The 17,843-nt window shown below is 45.3% G+C and overlaps 1 protein-coding gene across 3 annotated transcripts in view; it reads left to right on the forward strand.

Annotated features, from left to right (window-relative positions):
• The first annotated feature begins 6,280 nt into the window (after positions 1-6,280).
• Elovl2 (ELOVL fatty acid elongase 2) overlaps positions 6,281-17,843 on the forward strand; it is a 40,321-nt gene continuing 28,758 nt past the window's right edge. The window contains exon 1 of one of the 3 annotated variants that reach the window (XM_087591317.1): positions 6,281-6,711. Coding sequence is in view for 1 of the 3 variants with exons in the window: in NM_001415678.1 (NP_001402607.1) it covers positions 6,328-6,330 (3 nt within the window). In the remaining 2 variants the exon portion in view is untranslated. 3 annotated transcript variants of the gene reach the window in all.

A 17,843-nucleotide genomic window follows, 5' to 3' on the forward strand; every position in this document is an offset into this window, starting at 1 on the left:
TGACTGGGATGGTCATTTTTGCCTTTTTGGTTTTGTGTGACTTGACTGTAGTTTTTTTTCCCCATGCCCTATGTCTTATCTCTGATAAATGGAGCCGGGCATCCATTTTTTTCCCTGCAAATGTGTTGTGCAGACCTTGAAGGAGTAATAGCCACATTTATCTTATATCATCTGTGTAAACAGCATTGTGAAGTTAGCTTTTATTTGGGGATTATAGTCCCCAAATATATATATTTGGAAGTAAATAAAACTAGTATACTTTTGGAAGATCTCTGAGCCCAATTTTCAGACTGCCACAGAAACCTTGGGTGGCATGGAAGGAAAAGAAACGAAAAAGGCCAGTCTGCCTCCGATCTGAACTGAACGTCTGAGACAGTTGGAAGTTTACATTTTCAGGGCTGTATTTTATTCCAGGAATTCTATCATCTGCCTACCTTCGAAAGGCAGCAGCACACGATTTTATTAAAAACTAAAATAAATAAAACTGTCTTCACGACTCACCCCCCACCCCCCGCCATGCCTTCTGATCGCTGTTTTTAAAAGTCACCAATCACAGCAAAATCTGGGTTCTTACTCCAATGAAGCTTTCTTTGAGAGAGTCACTCTGTTTTCAGAATGGACAGAAACGAAGCACAAACAAGTTGAGCAACGGCAGCTGACGTGGCAGTGTGGGCACAGGCAGACGTTTCCAAACACTATTTATTCTTTCTAGTGGGTTTTTTTTTTCTTTTGAGACACAGTCTTGCTGTGCAGCCACCAGCTGGTCCCACACCCCTCGGCTGGTGGGATAACAGGCATGTGTCCCCATCCTAAGCTAGGATAAATACTCTTTATCCTTGACCTGTCTTCGTGGCTCAGGTTTGGACTTGCTGTGAGTGTTTTTGGCACTGTGGGTGAATCTGCTTTTCAGCTTACCTCGTTTTCCTACATAAATTGTATCCCTAGGGTAACTGAAGAGTCAATGAGAGGGTGTTTTCTTTTCCAGCAGGAAAAAAAAAGTGTAGGGCTTATAGAATACTTCAACCGTAGCACTAAGGAAGTCACTGGGTGTAAGCATTTACTGTCACTTAAACATCATAAGAAGAGTGACCATCGGTTTTTTTGTTTGGTTTTTGCGGGGTTTCCCCCCTGATTTGGGGGGGGGGGCAAACAGCATCCCATTAAGTATTCCTGTCAAGAAATTCTAAGCTAAATCCAATCAAACTTTAGTTATAGACATCAGAGCACAAGTGCACAGAGCTCAGAAGCTCATGTGAGTGGGATGCTGGCCATGGAATCCACACAGCTGGAAATCCTCCAGTCCATATGAATAAATAAACAATTTATTCACTTAGAAGAAAATGAAACGATGGATGAGGAGAAATGAGATTTAAAGAGACTCGGAGACATAAGAATGAAACACTGTTAGAAAGGGGACATAAAATAATTGGGAAGTTGTGTATCCCTTGTCTATGTTTAGACGGTAAGACAGTATGGCCAGTTGTCAAGGTATCCCGTTGTATTATGTAAAAAAATAATTTTGTCTTCTGTGACACACTAAAATACTTACGGTAAGATATTACATCTGAGTTTTGCTTCAAGGTCATAGAAGGTAGGTAAGTAGATGATCGAAATGCAGATGAAAACAGATTGGTCCCACATTGTCAGTCCTTGAAGACGGAGGTAGATAAAGCCCTGGGATTCATGATGACTCTGTCTGAGTGTCCCACCTTGGGATTTTGTTTTACTCTCATTGTGTTTTAAGATATGGTCTCATGGTACAGCTTGGGCTCGCCCGGAAATATCCTCCCACCTCCACTTCCGAGTGCAAGATCACAAGAAAGCGCGACCAGGCTAAGGGTTTCTGTCTGTTCTTAAAGAAGAGTTCTGTAATGAGGGGAAAGAAAATCACCTGAAGTCACACACTCTGGGGGTTCTTCTAGCAATAATCACAGCTGGAGTGGGACAGTGACACGAGCTGAAGTTTAACAGTCCCCCTCTACCGACCAAGCCAGCGAAGAGCATAGGAGCTTATATTTTGGACCTTGGGCAATCATGTGGAATTTCCACTTTGATATGACTGACTACAGAACTAATCTGGAGCTCTGTCACTGTCATCTCTAAGCTATGTAGGTAGAGTTGTCCATTTTACTTCAACCCAACCCTTGGAGCAATGCTGGGAGACCCTAGAGTCACTGGGCTGAGCATCGTAGAAGCAATTGCCAACGAGTAGATGAGCAAATGATCTTTGGAAAAGGATTTGATCTGCCAAATTGGTAAGGTGTGGTGTGTGTGTGTGTGTGTGTGTGTGTGTGTGTGTGTGTGGTGTGTGTGTGGTGTGTGGTATGTGTGGTGTATTTGTGTGTGAGTGTGTGTGTGGTGTGTATGGTGTGTGTGTAGTGTGTGAGTGTGTGTGTGGTGTGTGGTGATATGTGTGTAGTGTGTGAGTGTGTGTGTGTGGTGTGTGTGTGTGGTGAGTGGTGTGTGGTGATATGTGTGGTGTGTGTGTGTGTGGTGTGTGGTGTGTGTGTGTAGTGTGTGTGTGGTGTGTGGTATATGGGGGTGTGTGTGGTGTGTGTGTATGGTGTGTGGTATATGGGGTGTGTGTGTGTGGTGTGTGTGTGTGGTGTGTGGTGTGTGTGTGTGAGTGTGTGGTGTGTGTGTGTGGTGTGTGTGTGGTGTGTGTGTGGTGTGTGTGTGTGTGTGAGTGTGTGTGTGGTATGTGTGTGCTGTGTGTGTGTGAGTGCGTGTGTGGTGTGTGTGTGTGTGTGTGGTGTGTGGTATGTGGGTTGTGTGTGTGTGGTATGTGTGGTGTGTGTGTGTGTGTGTGTGTGTGTGTGAAGACAGTGGTGGGTGTTGAGTAGCCCCCTCAATCACCTCTTTACCTTATTTAAAGACAAGGTTGCTCACTGAACCCAAAGCATGCTCTTCCAGTTAGACTGACTGACCAGTGAGTCCTCAGTAACGTCCTATGTCTATGTCCACCCCTGAGTGTAGGGTTAGAGAAACACATGGCCACACTTAACTTTTATTTGGGTCATAGAGATAGCAAGCACATTAATCACTAAGCCATCTTCTCAACCTCTATTCTTAGAGATAAGATCACGCAGGATAGCATGGTATTGTGAAAAGGACCCGACATGCCTATGGGTGAATCCTGGGTTCCCCAATATTTAACAGTCTGATGTTCCCTGGGCGTTGGGTGGATTGTGGGTAGGAGTGATACCGATGTCACTTTTAGGGCCCGGTACTCAGTAGTCACCTCTCTTTTGAGCCGCAATGAATCTCTGGGCTAACCCTGTGTTGACCCTGCCAAAAGAAGTTTCCCCAACTGCTCTGGTTACTTCTTATAACGTCGCTTGGGAAGACGGAACCTCGGCTGAAGAATTGCCTGTGGCCACATCTGTGAAAATTGTCTTGATTGGCGATTGATGTTAGAGGGAGCAGCTCACATTGGGTGGCTGGGTCTGCAATGCTTAAGAAAGCTAGCTGAGCGAGCTGGAGAGCCAGCCAGCAAGCAGCCACCCCTCCACAGTTTCTACCTCAGTTCCTAGTCTGATTCTCCTTGGTGATGGCCCGTGGCCTGGAAATGTAGGTCCAATAGACTCTTCCCCAAGTTGATTTCAGTCAGAGTATTATATCACAGAAACAGAAAGCAAACTAGAACACCGGCCAAGGCTACATTCAGTAGCTCCGATACGTGGACGCAAATACGTGAAAGGCAGTCGGACAACGTGTACATTCAGAAAAACAATAGCAGCATATTCTCCCCTAGGGCCTATAACCTCCCATCATATTGGCTTTTGACAAGATTTACGATGAATTCATACAACGGTATGGATTTGTTCCCACAGAAGAAGCCTTAAATCAAATTGGGAAGTCATTAGTTATGCCCCACGACAGTCATAGTCACTTGTCTTAGTTTGGGGTCTATTGCCATGAAGAGACACCATGACCAAGGCAACTCTTACAAAAGAAAACATTTCTTTGGGGCTGCCTTACAGGTTCAGAGGTTTAGTCCATTATGATCACGGCAGGAGACATGGCAGTGTGCCGGCAGACATGATGCTAGAGGAGCTGAGAGTTCTACCTCTTGATCTTCAGGCAGCAGGAGACTGCCATACTAGGCCTAACCTGAGCATCTATGAGACCTCAAAGTCTGCTTCCACAGTGACACACTTTCTCCAACAAGGCCACACCCCCTAAGAACGCCACTCCCTATGGGACAAGCATTTGGGCATGTGAGTCTACGGACACTACTATTGCACCAGTGGTCACCTTTAGCCTGGACGTTCAGTACTGTCGTACTCAGGTCCACTTCTGGGTAAGACGATAAAGGAATGTCCCAGCCTTTGCAGCACATTCTAGACCCGTGAAAGCTAGCCATCAAGGCAGAAGCTTCCAGTTCACTTCCAGCTTGATTTCTTCCTGTCCTGCAACCCAAGCTTGTGATGTCTTCAGCAATGGGGTCTTACGATCTAGGTCTAATAGGCAACCGACAAGGCTCTTCACATCGTTGAAGGCCACTAGGTTTTGCATCTCTCATTGGACAATAAAAATGTTATTTACATACTCTGAGACAAATCTTGTTTACCTCTGGCTACTTTCATATCAATGTCACTTAGCGTCGTTTGGGAAGAAAACCCCTCAATGGGGAACATGTCCCCAGCAGATTATACTGTGGGCTAGCCTGTGGGGCACGTTCTTGATTGATTGATGATTGTTGTGAGGACACCCAGATCATGTGGGGTAGATTCCCTGGGCTGGTGGTCCTGAGTAGTCTACAGAAGCAGGCTAAGGGAGCCTGAGAGGAGCAAGACAGACTTTGACATGGAGGTAATAAGGGAAATAAACTTTTCCTCCCCAAGTTGGTAATGATCGTGGCAATTTATCCAAGCAATAAAAATCCTAAGACAAGAACCAAAGAATTATTTTGGCTCGAGTTTCCAAGGTAGGGTCCTGGTGGTAAAATCATGGTAGCAAGGTTGTGAGGCAGTCGATCTCACTGTGTCCACAGTTAAGATGGCTCTGCCGACATTTAGAGTTTGTTTTTTCCACCTCGTCTGAAACTCTCTGGAAACCTCTTCACAGACGTGTCCAGGGGTGTGTCTCCTAGGTGATTCTAAAACCTGTTGACAGGAAAGACAAAAACCATCACAGAAGGAGTCAAAGGAAGTGATGCTTCAGAGAAAAACCATGCAAAAAAGGCCATCAGCTAGTGCCCTTTCTTCCAGGGTAGCCGTTTTGATGATGGTGGGTAGCCATGGAGATAAAGTGAATCCTGGTTCTGGATTGCAGGAGTTTGTGGCTTAGGACGGTCTCCTATTAGCTCTCGGTCCTCTCTAAGATCTATCAGACACACTGTCCGGATGTGAAATACAAGCTATGCAAAGAAAGAGAGAAGGTCTCTATTTCCACGCTTTTTAAAAAAATCATTCTTATCTCTTTGTCCATAGACCTGTGTGTGTGTGTGTTGCAAAAACCACGTTAGCCGTCTAAGAAAAATAGGCGCTCATTCTAAAGGCAATATGAAAAGCAATCATTTGACACACAAAAGCCTGGGATCTAGTGCTGTACACTGTTAATGACGCATTGAATAAGCCATCCGATCCCATGACACTATCTGGAAGTAAGCCCTGAAAAAGTCTGTTTAGACTGAATATTAGTGCTCACATGCTCCAAGTGGCACTCAGAATAAATACAACTTATCATTTGCCTACTTATTTACTTATTTGAAGCAGGCTCTCACAAAGCTCAGGTTGGCGCTGAACTCCCTAAGAAGCGAAGGCTGACTTTGAACTCACCTATTCCTCCTGGCTCTGATCCCCCAAGTGCTGGGATTTCAGGTGTGCACCCTCGCAAATCCAGCCCAACCTTGGACATCCCGCAAACCGGCGTGCCCAATTTAAATAAATCATCTGGTGCTGGCCCAGACACTCCCCAGGACTAGCGGAGGAGCCACAGGTGGCTTCTCCAGGAGCCTGGTGTGACAGACGCGTACAAACGGCGCCAGCTGAACTTGCAAATCCCAGCGCGGCCGGCAGGGGGCGCCGCGCGGGCGCCAGCGGGGGCGCGCGCGGAGCGGGGACGCGCAGGCCTCTGGGGCCACGGTCTCGCGGCCGTCCTCGGAGCTCCTCCTCCTCCGTGGTCTCCCCCCGCCCCCCCAGGGCCAGGGGCGCGGGGCGGGGGAAACGGCCCGGAGCGGGCAGGGCGCGGCGCGCGCCCGAGGGGGCGGGGAGGCGGGCGGCGCGCGGGGCGGGGGCGGGGGCGAGTGACTAGCGCGGGCGGCGCGCGGCGCGGCGCAGAGGAAGGCGGCTACCCTGGACAGCGCATCGCGGCCGCGCGGCCATGGTGAGTGAGTGGGGCCGCGCGCCTCGTCCCGGAGGGCGGCGGACGTTGGGGCCGGGACGTGCGGGCGCAGGGCCGGGGTGCCGGCGGGTAACCGGGCGCGGGGGCGTGTCGGCGCTGCAGCCGGGGCCCAACGCTCTCCCCCGAGCGGCTCGCCGAGGGACCCCCGCGAAGCCAGGCGTCTGGGGACAAAGGCGGAGACTGTGTGCTGCTGAGCTCGCAGGGAGCCTGCCGGTCCTGGGCGGGCAGCGGTCCCAGCCCTAAGGGAGCTGAGGCAGGAGGATTGCCGAGAGTTCGAGGCCAGCCTGGGCCACGGTGAGACACCCTGTCTCAAAAAACCACCTCCCCGTTAAAGAAATCCGCAAATCCTGCGTTCGTCTTCAGGTCCGCATTTGTCTTCATTGGTCTTTGTCCTTTTGCCTCCTCTTCAGGGCTTGCTAAATATGTGAAGGGCATGACCCTTTCCTTGTCCCACCTGACACCAGGCAGCCCTAGATTGTCACTCCTCTTCCCACACTGTTTTCAGATCACCGCCTCTTCTTGGTTGGATATTGTTTTAGCACTAAAATTCCAGCCCACCCCTTCTTATTCTCCCTCCCTCCCTCCCTCATTTTGTTTTCTCTATTTAAGCATGCTTTAATATGGTTTTTTAGTGTATTGAATGGCTCCCTCACCAAAATGCAAGTTTTGGCGAACAGTCTTTGTCAACAGTGCTGGCACACGTCATTTATTAAAAAAAAAAAGGAAAGGAAAGGAAAGTACTTTATGCTATGCTAAGCAGGAGACAGAAGTCTCTTTGAAGTGAACCACTACAAGAACTGTCCACTTAATAGGAGCGATGAGAATCTAGAGTGCAGCGTGGGAGGAGAGACACACTCTTCTCCTGGAGAGGAAGGACACGCTGATCAGAATGTTGGCGGCAGCTTTATGTTTTCTCAGCCACTTGAGTCTCCTGGCACCTTCTGAGTGGACAGAGCATTTTCAGCGCTAACTGGCTCTCTAGGTTCTGAATCTTTGGTCCACAGTAGACAGAGATTGTAGTTAGGGAAAACTTCCAAGAATGCTTCAACTCAATGAGAGTCGATGAGCATTAACCTGAAACAGCCAAGGGCAAGCCTTAGCATCTTTATCTTATATCACGGTGAGCTCAGTAAGCATTTTCAAATCTGGGTCCAAATCAAGTGATACCACTTTTGAGAAATGGGGCAGAGAGGGAGAAAGGGGTGTGTGTGTGTGTGTTGAGCTGGTAAGTGGGTCAGGTGGTACACACTTCTACACCCATGCTAACTAGTCTTATTGCAAAAAAAAAAAAATACTATTTAAGCTTCCCTTTTCCTCCACTTGCATGTGTAAACGTGTGTTTGTGGTTTGTGATTGGTGAAGGGAAGTGTGTATGCTCGGAGACGAAGTGCCTGAAGGGCATTTACATGAGAAATTTTGAAGATGATAGAGTTAGGACTGTGCATCCTGGTGGTCCTCAGCTAGTCTCGTCCAGATAGGTAGTAGAAATGAAAGCTTTGTTTTTGAAATTAAGACCAATGAACTAAACACAAGTTAGTGGTGCTTAATATTGTATTTGAGTTCATATTTGCAGAAGACTTTACTGTTAGGATTCTAGCAAAAAGAAAGAAGTTTGTTTGTTTGTTTGTTTGTTTGTTTGTTTGTTTGTTTATTGAGACAGACTCATAGTTCAGGCTGGCTTCAAACTCTCAATCCTTCTAGCTCCACGCTGGGATTACAGGAGCGACCCACAGTACAGGCACAGTGTATTCTGAAATTATCCAACTGGGTGAGCTCAACATTTTGGTTCTTCAGTGAAGGGTTGAGGGAAATGCATTTTACCTGGAGAAGTTTAGATGCTGTGGTGTGAAAACCTGCTGGAAATGTGTTAAGTATGCCTGTGTGGTGTATCCAGTCACGTTCAGAAATCAGGGCCCTTCTCTTCAGGGTTGCGTCAATGATGTTTTTTTTTCTCTGCTGGACAGTTAGATAGGGGGCATTTGACTTGGGGAGAGGTGGAGTTCCCAGGGCAATGGAGACTTGGCTAGCCCACGAGAGTGAAACCGTGTGAACATCATCAGTAGTTCTTCATACCTCAGAAGTCACATATAACATCTACCTGTTTTGGTTTTCAATTCCAAATAATAAGATTAGGCTGTCACAAACTCTGACAAAGAACCATTCTAATGAATTGATACTTACCATTTAAACGGTAACCACTTAGTAACTTGAGAGGACGGCTTGTTTCAAAGTTGATGTGATCTAGTGTCATTCCTGGGTTTGAATCTCAGCCCCATATTTAACTATGTGATTTATAGACCTGGGTATTTTCTCCCATAAAAGGTGATACTAAAGCGGACATTGAAGTGCATGGAAATCTTGTCTGTGGGAAGCTAATGTAGGAGGGTCTAGGGATTGAGATCAGCCTGGGTTCTTCATATGAGTTCAAGACCAGACAGAGTAGCAGTGACTATCTCAGGAGACAATAGTATAAGGTTTAGAGGTTGAATGATTAAGACCATGTATTCTATGAGTCCACTATACCTAATAGAAATAGAACAGAAAGCATTTATGTGACTTTCAATTTCTGGTAGGTACATTTGAAAGAGTAGAGACTCAAAATACATTTTAACGTATAACTCTCTCTGGACAAGTGTCACTCCCACATGCAACAATACAAAAAAATTAAGAAATTTTACACAACTTTTTTTTTTCATACAAAATCTTCAAAACCATGCACTGGGCATGGTGGTTCATGCTTGTAATCCCAGCACTAAGGAGACTGAGGAATTGTGAGTTCAGGGCTTCCCTAGGCTAGAAAGGTGGATGCTATCTAAAACAAAGACCTCCCCTCCCAATTTTTTTTTTTCAAAATTCTGGTGTGTTTATACTCATAGCATATCCCTTGCCTTTTGATTACTCATAGGCAAGTGCTCTGGAGGTGACTATTTTTGGACAGTTAGATCTCAGTAGCATACACATCCAAATTTATCTCTTATCTCTGAGACCCTTTCCACTCATGAGAACCTGGCTGCCACCTTAGACCTAGCACTAGGCAAACGAAGTTGATCACCTTTCAGCCTCCCTAACCACCCCCCCCCCCCCCCCCCCCCGCTGCTGGTAATTCCACCGGCTGTCTAGGTTACTGTGTCAGAAATCCGATTCTTGGTCCACTTTTTTCCTTTCTTTTTTTTTGGGGGGGGGGTCAGTATTCTCAGTATTCTCTGGTTTTGTTAGAAAATGGGTTTTTTTTGTTTGTTTTGTTTTTTGTTTTGCTCTTTGCCTTTCTCACCTCTACTCCAGCTCTCTTTCTTCCACACTTTCCCTTCCTACAGGTTTCTACGTTTTTGATCTCTTTGACTTTTAACTTCTTTCCTCTGCTGAGAAATGCTATTCTCCGAATCACTGGGTCCCATGTCTCCCTATTGTTCCCTCTGTCCTTTCTCTGTTAATTCATAATGGCTTTCTGTTTTATAGCTCACTTCTAATATTCAGAGAATAATCATTGCTTTAAATGACAGCCTTGTATTAAGATGATCCACCCAAGAAAAGAAAAAAAAATAAGATACAGAAAAAAAAATGAAATTGACCTCAGAACTTTAAAAACATTAATGAATGTGAGCTTTATCTCATCTTTGAAGAGACATCAGTGACATCAACTAATGATAATTACAAGGACAGTTGTGACCTCTCACTGATACCTTGTGAGAAATAAAATGCTCTCCTCTGTGCTGGTGACCAAAGCGTACAAAGAAGCAAGATACTCGACAGGTGGTCAGCAAGCCCAGCTTTCGGTGCTGGCTGGATTACCCACAAGTTCCGTGCCCCTGGTCAGGTCACTCTGACACACTGTTCACCCACTTTCTAAGTGGGGTTAATCTTTTGCCTAAGATTATTTTGTAAGCATCAGATGGGACTCAGTCCTGTAGTTGTGGATCCCCCAGCAGGGCTCTGGCCTAGAGATTCATGTATAGAGATTCATGTATCTGTCGTCTTACGGCGTCTGTGGTTAGGCCTCCTGTAACCATGCTAATGAAAACTGGAGCCGTACCTTCTCCACACACACCAGACCCTCTCTCACCTCAGCATGGCTACCTAACCATCCACTCAAGCACTCTTGGCCCCTTCTAATCCTGTACTTGTTAGTGGTGTCTTTTGTCTTTGCGCATCTTACTGAGTTGAGACTTGGTGAGGACAGGCTTTGTCTGTGTCATTCAGTAATGTATCTCAATATCAGGTGATCATCATAAGAACGAGGCTGGCACATCATAAGCACTAAACACTATTGCATGTCGGGAGTCTGAAGGTCAGAACTCCTGATCCCCATACACCGTTCTCCCTCTCCTTATCTGTGAGGGTGTATTAAGGGATACTCCTTCTCTTTGCAAAAACACAGAATACTCCTCCAGCCAGTGGCATGTCTTAGCACTCAGAAACATTTGATTTAGCCAGGCCTGCACCCGTGTTATATTTAATAAGTAACCTGTGTTTTATCAGGAAGCTGCATTCGCATTTCACATTTGTGGTTATACTATTACTTTAAAAAAACCAAAATCTATAATTTAATCATAAGTTCTTACGGAAAGCAAAGCATGCATTTCTGTAAATGTGTCTAATAATGTAATTTGTGGAAGAGACCAGGTTACATTCTTGTTTCTACATAATCAAATTTATAGTGCTACTCTCTAACTGAGATTAAAAATGAGTGTTTCTCATAATATAGGCAAAGCCATGATCCATGGCTTTCCTGGGTAGCTTTTCACTTTATATTATTTTATGGTAGTTGGCCATTTAATTAACTTTAATACGCTGTAGGCTGGGGAGATGGCAGTCAGTAAAGGCTGTGCAAACCCGAGGACCTGAATTTAGACTGACACCACATAAAAGCAAACAGCTGAAAAGCTAGCTCAATGGGGCTGAGCATTGCAACCCCAGTACTGTGCGGGCAAAGATAAGAACAATCCGGGGCTGGCCAGCCAATCTGACTGTGTTGGAAAGATTCAGATTCAGTGAGAGACCCTGTTTCTAAACATGGGGGGGAGGGACAATTTCGGAAGAGCACTGACATGAGCCTCCGTCCCTTCTGCAAGTATGGCAATACTATTTTGTATTAGTGAATATTTTATATTTGAACGCATATAACATAATTAGGCATTAATATCGTTAAAACATCAGCTGTCTTTCATCGCATAACTATTTTGAAGTTTCAAAGTGTACAGATAACTGTTTTAAGGGAAGGGAAATTCTACAGCACTAAGCCTACGTCATAGGTTGAGTTTGAAAGAGAAATGCTTTGTTCAAGGTCACTAGAGAGATCTGAACTTTTCAATCCCAGTGCACCTTTCTCACTCCTCCACTGCCTTATCCACCAGCCGGCTTGCATGTGCTTTCTGACATGTTTATGAAAGGTTCACATTTATGGCAAAGCGAGCAAGTTTCCCGTGTAGTTTCCATCCTGTGAGTTACATGTGTGAATAGATATGGATGCACACACGGATACAGATGCAGGTTGAACATTCATTCTCCAAAACGCTTTGTAGTACAAGTTCCTTGGATTTAGGAGTCTTTCTTTTTGTTTTCAGAAGTTTTTGAAGTATCTGCAAACACATATCCTAGCAGGATGATATATCTCAAGGGTGGTAATTCCAAACACAGAATTTGTCTATTTTTTATAGCAAAACTTGTACACAGCCTGAAGGTCATTTTACACATATTTTTGCAAATATGTTTCAACTATTACATGGGGTCAAGTGTGGAATATTCTATTGTGGCATTTTGTAGCACTCAAAATGTTTTAGATAGTCAACCCGATTATTTATATATCGATATGTTGTTATTTATAGATTATTTACATATATACACACATTTAAATAATAAGTAAGCATTCAAGTTTCATTCTGTATACACAGAACTGGAACACACAAGTGTTACTTGTGTAGCAGGAGCAGCCACAGAGTAGACAAATAGCTTTCAAGTGAAATCAGGCAGTCACCGGTTTGATTAGAGTGGCTGTAATATTAAGACTTCCAGAAAGGACAACGGTAGTTTGCATGTGTTTCATGTCTTAAGAGTTTATCACTTGGTTTTAATTCCAGTACTTTAAAGATGTAAATATGTTGAGTTTTTCATGTGATTAAGCAGAACTTAGTGAGGTATTAGGACTACTTATTTACTTGACAGGATCAGAACATTACTAGCCACTACACTAAGGAGTTAGATTTAAATTAACCCATGCCTTAAAGAGATGAATGTCTGTAATGCAGAAACATTGTTTATTTGACTTTGCCCTGTTTGGTTTTGAGGTGGTCTCAGGTTACAAGTATGGCTGGCCTGGAATTTGCCTCTCTACCTCAGCCTCCAGGGTGCTAGGATGACGGGCGTGCACACCGATAGCTGACGAGCTGTTTCCCTGTTCACTTGAGCTGACTTTCCTCTCTGTGTCTGGAGGAAGAAGCAGCTTGTGCTGGAACCCCTTTGCCCCCGTTCTTAGGGCCTTCCTTAGACTGCCTCAGGGAAGCTGTCCCTGCACCCACAGTTTCCCTTAGCCCTTGGTAGGTCAGTGGCAATGCCGAGGGCACTTTCGGCACTGGAGAAACGTCTCTAGGGCAGCCCATCCAGATCTTCCCTGGCCTTTCATAGCCTACTCTGGAAGCAGAGCAGTTGTCATTCCTTTTATTGGCAGGACGTTCAGGTTCCTTTCTGACCTTATTGGGTTCTGACTCCTAAAAAGAAATGGGATTCATCACAAGTCACTTTGCGATTCACAAGCTGCAGTCAGTTTCAAATGCAGGAGCAAAGCAGCAGTGGCAGCACGCTCTGGACACCAGCCCCTGAAAGCCCCGCCCCTACTGCTAGCAGGAAGTCTACGAGCTCCTAAGTGTCTCTTTCCTCTCACAGTCGAAACAGTGGAAAGGTCCCTCTGTCAGGACTTTCTGCAGAGGACTCTAATCTTTTCAGCATTTGCCTCCCACAGGCTGGAACGGTCCCCAGTCCCCAATGCAGACTTTGGAGTGAATGGTTTGCTTTTGGTCTTCTTTTGAAGGAATGAAGTACACTCTCTGTAACTGAGTGACTTATTTTTTTCAAGCTGCTTTCAGCGAAACATACACATATCTTGTCTCCCAAGGAAAGAGCCTAGGGTCTGCATGCCAGGAATTCAGGCACTAAAATTTGGCGCTCTGGAGCTCAAACACTAAGGGGTACTTTTTGTAACCATGTTCACTTGCTTCAAGGGGTGGGGATCCATCCTGGATCATGACTGGGTCAGTTTGGATGTGTGGGAAAAGGCATTAATGTAGCTGTGATAGGAACCTCGTAGGTAGAAGAAATAACCAGCTAAGGCCGAAAGAGTTTGTGAGACGTTGTCGTGGGAACCCTTTGTGGACGAGGCTGTGTCTGTCTACACAGAGCCTAGCTCATGCTAGTTCAGTGAGGTCTTTAATGTGGACCTTGTGGGCTTCATAACAGGGACAGGTGAATCAGACCAGACATAGACAAGTACTAGACTTTTAAGAGTAAGGTGCTCTGTTGGATTTTGAAGGAGGTGGAGAATGAGCATGCGCTGAGAAGGGTATTTAGAGAGGTTAACCTCATTACCACACTGTGTGTGAGCATCAGGAGGGGGTCGTGTAGAGGCTGAGCTAACAGGTTGGTTCTTTTCACTTCTTTTCATGATTCAGTTTTTTGAAATTCTCTGTTCAGTTGTACACTCTTTGGTTCGGTTCCTTGGTCTCCATGTCTCCCAAGTTGTTTAGCCACGTGAAACTCAGCATTCTCCTTTCTAAAATGTCACACAGAGGAAGAGTGGATCAGATAAGGCAGTGAATGTAAAGCCCTTCTGAGTAGGAAGTCGGCAGTCGTTCACTGCAGCTAAGGCATGTCCATCTTTAGAGCTGAGACATCAGGTATGCATGAACCAGACATGTTTTCAACTGTCTTGATTATCTAAAGACATGTACATGTTTAAAATGCTCTATCCCTATGAAGGTGATGTTACATTTAATATTCAGGAATTCTCTCCCAACAAGAATGAAAATGTGGAAAGGTTTCATTGTCTCCTCTTCAGATCCCCCAGGCTCCAAGAACTCTTTTAAAGTAACTGGTGCAGAAGGAAAACCTGGAACACAACTCGCTCACATGTGCGGCTTCAAAACCATCTCCTTCAGGAGTGGTTCTCCCAGCGAGGTACTCATGCCATAGCCTCCTGTAATCAGACTAAGCCTCAGCTCTTTACTCACCCACCCACATCACATTGCCTGACTTGAGCCGCTTAATGGTGCTTAGCCTGAGGCCTTAGCCCTAAAAACAGCCTTCTAGAAAATGTTTTTCCCGTTCTCTGCCTTTCCCACTGCACTCTCGCTCTCTCGGTTGCTAAATCTAAGCAGAGCAGATCACTGGATTTGTGTGTTAGGGAGAGAGAGCGTGTTGCTTCTCTTGTCAGTTGGTATAGAGGTAATGCCCTTAGGGGAGAAACTTAAGGTGTGAGGGAGCAAAAGAAGTCGAGAGGAGAGACTTTTATCTTGGAGGGTTTGTAGGAAATGTACTCTCAGAGCCTAGCTGAGCAGCCTGCCTGGAGTGAAACTACTGTATAAGGACTGGTGGAAGACACGGTTGGGAGGACTTTGAACCACGTAGCATGGAGTCTCTGGGTCTCTGGACAAAGTCCGTGCTGCCCTCCAGGATAACGAGTCACTGTTACATGTCCAATATTCTAATGGACTTGCAAAAAGAAAAATAAAGAAAACGTTTTCATAGAAGGATTTTATTGGTACTTTTTATTCTTTCCAGAAGTTAATCTGAGTACTTTTCCTGCATGCTGTAAAACTCTTCCTAAACAAAATGCTAAACTAGGCCAGCTTGCTAGCAGTGGGGGTATCTTGAAAACTTTGTACCTTGTAATCACGTGTAGGATTTTTATGTCTTGTGAAAATATATGGTATTTGAAGATCCTGATACTTGATGTATGCAGAAAACTACAGGTTAGCACCGGATTTTTGTGCCACTGTACAAACCCAATGCAGTCTCTTCATTTTTCAATACTTTGGAAATAACTTTTATCCAGGTTGTGTAGAGGTATGAAAATTAGTTTGTATAGACATTTGTGATTTTAATGGGTTGGTAGGAAACTTTTCTTTGGACCTTCAGGTGCCTTCATGGCTCAGACCTCTTTTTAGGAACAGGTGGGCAAATGTATACATCTGCCCCATGGGTGAGCCAAAGCCCAGAAACGGGGCATGTCTAGCCCATTGACAAATAGGACTCAACTTGAGGTCATGATTGGTTTTGCTGTAGCAGCATGGACAAGTCTCAATAGACAATCAGATGAGGCGGGCAGAGGTGAAAGGGTGGTCAGGTGTCTATTCCAGTGAGAGAAGTGTGGTGTCACAGAGGGACATGGAACCACACGGAGGCAGTCAGCTCTCCACTGACAGTATGTAAACTCCAGACCACTAAATAGGCTAAAGAGAAAAGGAACGTTATAACCGTTAGAAATAGAGGGTGTGGAATGGGTAATTGCTTGACACAAACTATAACATGCGATGTTTAGGCTGGGACGGTAGCTCAGGGGGAGTGTGCTGGGCATGGGCATGCCAAGCTTCTAGACAAGGAGGATGATGGGAAGGAATTACAGTGACGTAACAAAGAGGTAGCAAGCAGGATGAGACGCACGGGAGACCGTCATGGGAATGACAGCTCACTGAAGCTTTTGTAGTATGCTAATAAATATGCAAGGACATGCACGAGTCCCACAGGAAGGTGGGAATGCAAACTCATCACACCCATGAACTTAAGATTAAGAATTGACAGTAGCAAATTGCATAAACATTTTAGAGCAATATGGTCATTTTCACAGAAAAAAAAAGTTAAATGCATTTCCTAAACAGATTAGCAATCACACATCTAGATTTTCCTCAGGGAAACCTTTACTTAGGAATATTGGAGATTTTACATAAAGCAGGAATTTTGGTAATAACAGAAAGTTGGAAACAACCTAGAATACATCAGGAAATATGTGCTTGATTCCTGTGGTAAAATGCAGCCCGAGAATAAATGGACTGCATGGCAAGTTTCACCATGAGCAGATCCCATCAGATACTGAGTGACAGAACATGCTGTAGAGACACGGATGGTGAGCTTCGACAGAGCGTGTGGAGCCTCCACACAGCTGCTCGTTTTGACTGTCACATCGGGTCTGTCACAGGCTGAGGAGTGGAGCAAAGGAACAAACGGCAATTTTACTGCTTGTACTATTCATCCTTAGCTGATCAGAGACTCAAACAGTTGCTGAATTAATTTTAAAAGATTTGAAGTAAATGTGACAGAATTTAAGCACATGTATGAGATATATGTGTGAGTATTCATATGTGGAGGCCAGAGGACAACCTCCAGTTGTTCCTCAGGAGCTGTCTATCTTGGTCTCTGAGACAAGGTCTCTTACCGGCCTGGAACACACAAAGCAGGTCATCCTGGCTGGTCAGCAAGCAGCAAGTTCCATGGATCTGGCTGGCCCACCTCCCCAGTGCTGGCATTTCAAGTGGGCACTGCCACCGCCAGCCACCTTAGTGTCTGAACTAGCTACCCAACCCTGCTATATTTTATCCTCTACATTTAAACACATTTGCATCTTTCTGCAAAGTTGAACATAAGTTTACATTTTGGCTACATGTATGTCTGAGGTCCAAGGTCTGTCCTGGGTGAGCATATCTGAGAAGGAGGAGCCACGACCATGAGGCTGCCTTTTGTCTCCATGGACTCTATTCTGGCCTCTTGGCTGAATCAGTGCCTAAAGGGAAGTTTTAGGAAAATGAACAACATGGCTGACATGCTGATTGTCCCCTACATGGAAAGAGAGTGACCAGATATACAAGCAACTAATCTCATCTTAGCCATAAGAACCTGACTGTGGGCACTCACTCCCACAACATCTGGAAGTTGGTTACCGAGAGGGAAGCCAAGGTAAGCTGCAGAAAGGATATCATGGAACAAGGAGGACGTTTGTGCTCAAATTGCAGGCGCCTTACAACTTCGAACTCCTATTTTGTGTCTTGAGCTCTCATAGATGGTTTTAAAACTCTAGCTGTTCTTTGAGGATGGGTGGTGAGCAGAATCGACATTCCCGCAGACCGCCACTGCTCACGGCTGTGAAGGAGCAGGGTAGGCTCCCTCACTTGTCAAGGAGGAGCAGTGATGCCTGTCTGACAGAGAGCGGAACTGACCACAGTGGTGGCCTGTGCTAGCGTCAGTGCTTCGGTGAATACACCATGGACTCTTTCATGTTTGATATCAGTCATATATGTGTCTTATAACTCTGAAATCTCATCTCAAACTGAGCAAAGTATAGGAAGTGGGCTCGTGAGGGCTGTAAGTAGCTAATATAGGAGAATTAATCGCTCTTTACTCACCAGTGAAAGTGTGAAAAGGAAGGAAAGGAAATTCTACAGCCGTCAGTGCATGGCAGAGCGGCCCAACCCATCCAACGGAGATGGCGGCTATGGCCAGAGATGTTCAGTCATGGA

This window comes from Rattus norvegicus, chromosome 17 (genome assembly GCF_021556685.1).
Source record: "Rattus norvegicus strain SHRSP/BbbUtx chromosome 17, alternate assembly SHRSP_T2T, whole genome shotgun sequence".
NCBI lineage: Eukaryota > Metazoa > Chordata > Mammalia > Rodentia > Muridae > Rattus > Rattus norvegicus.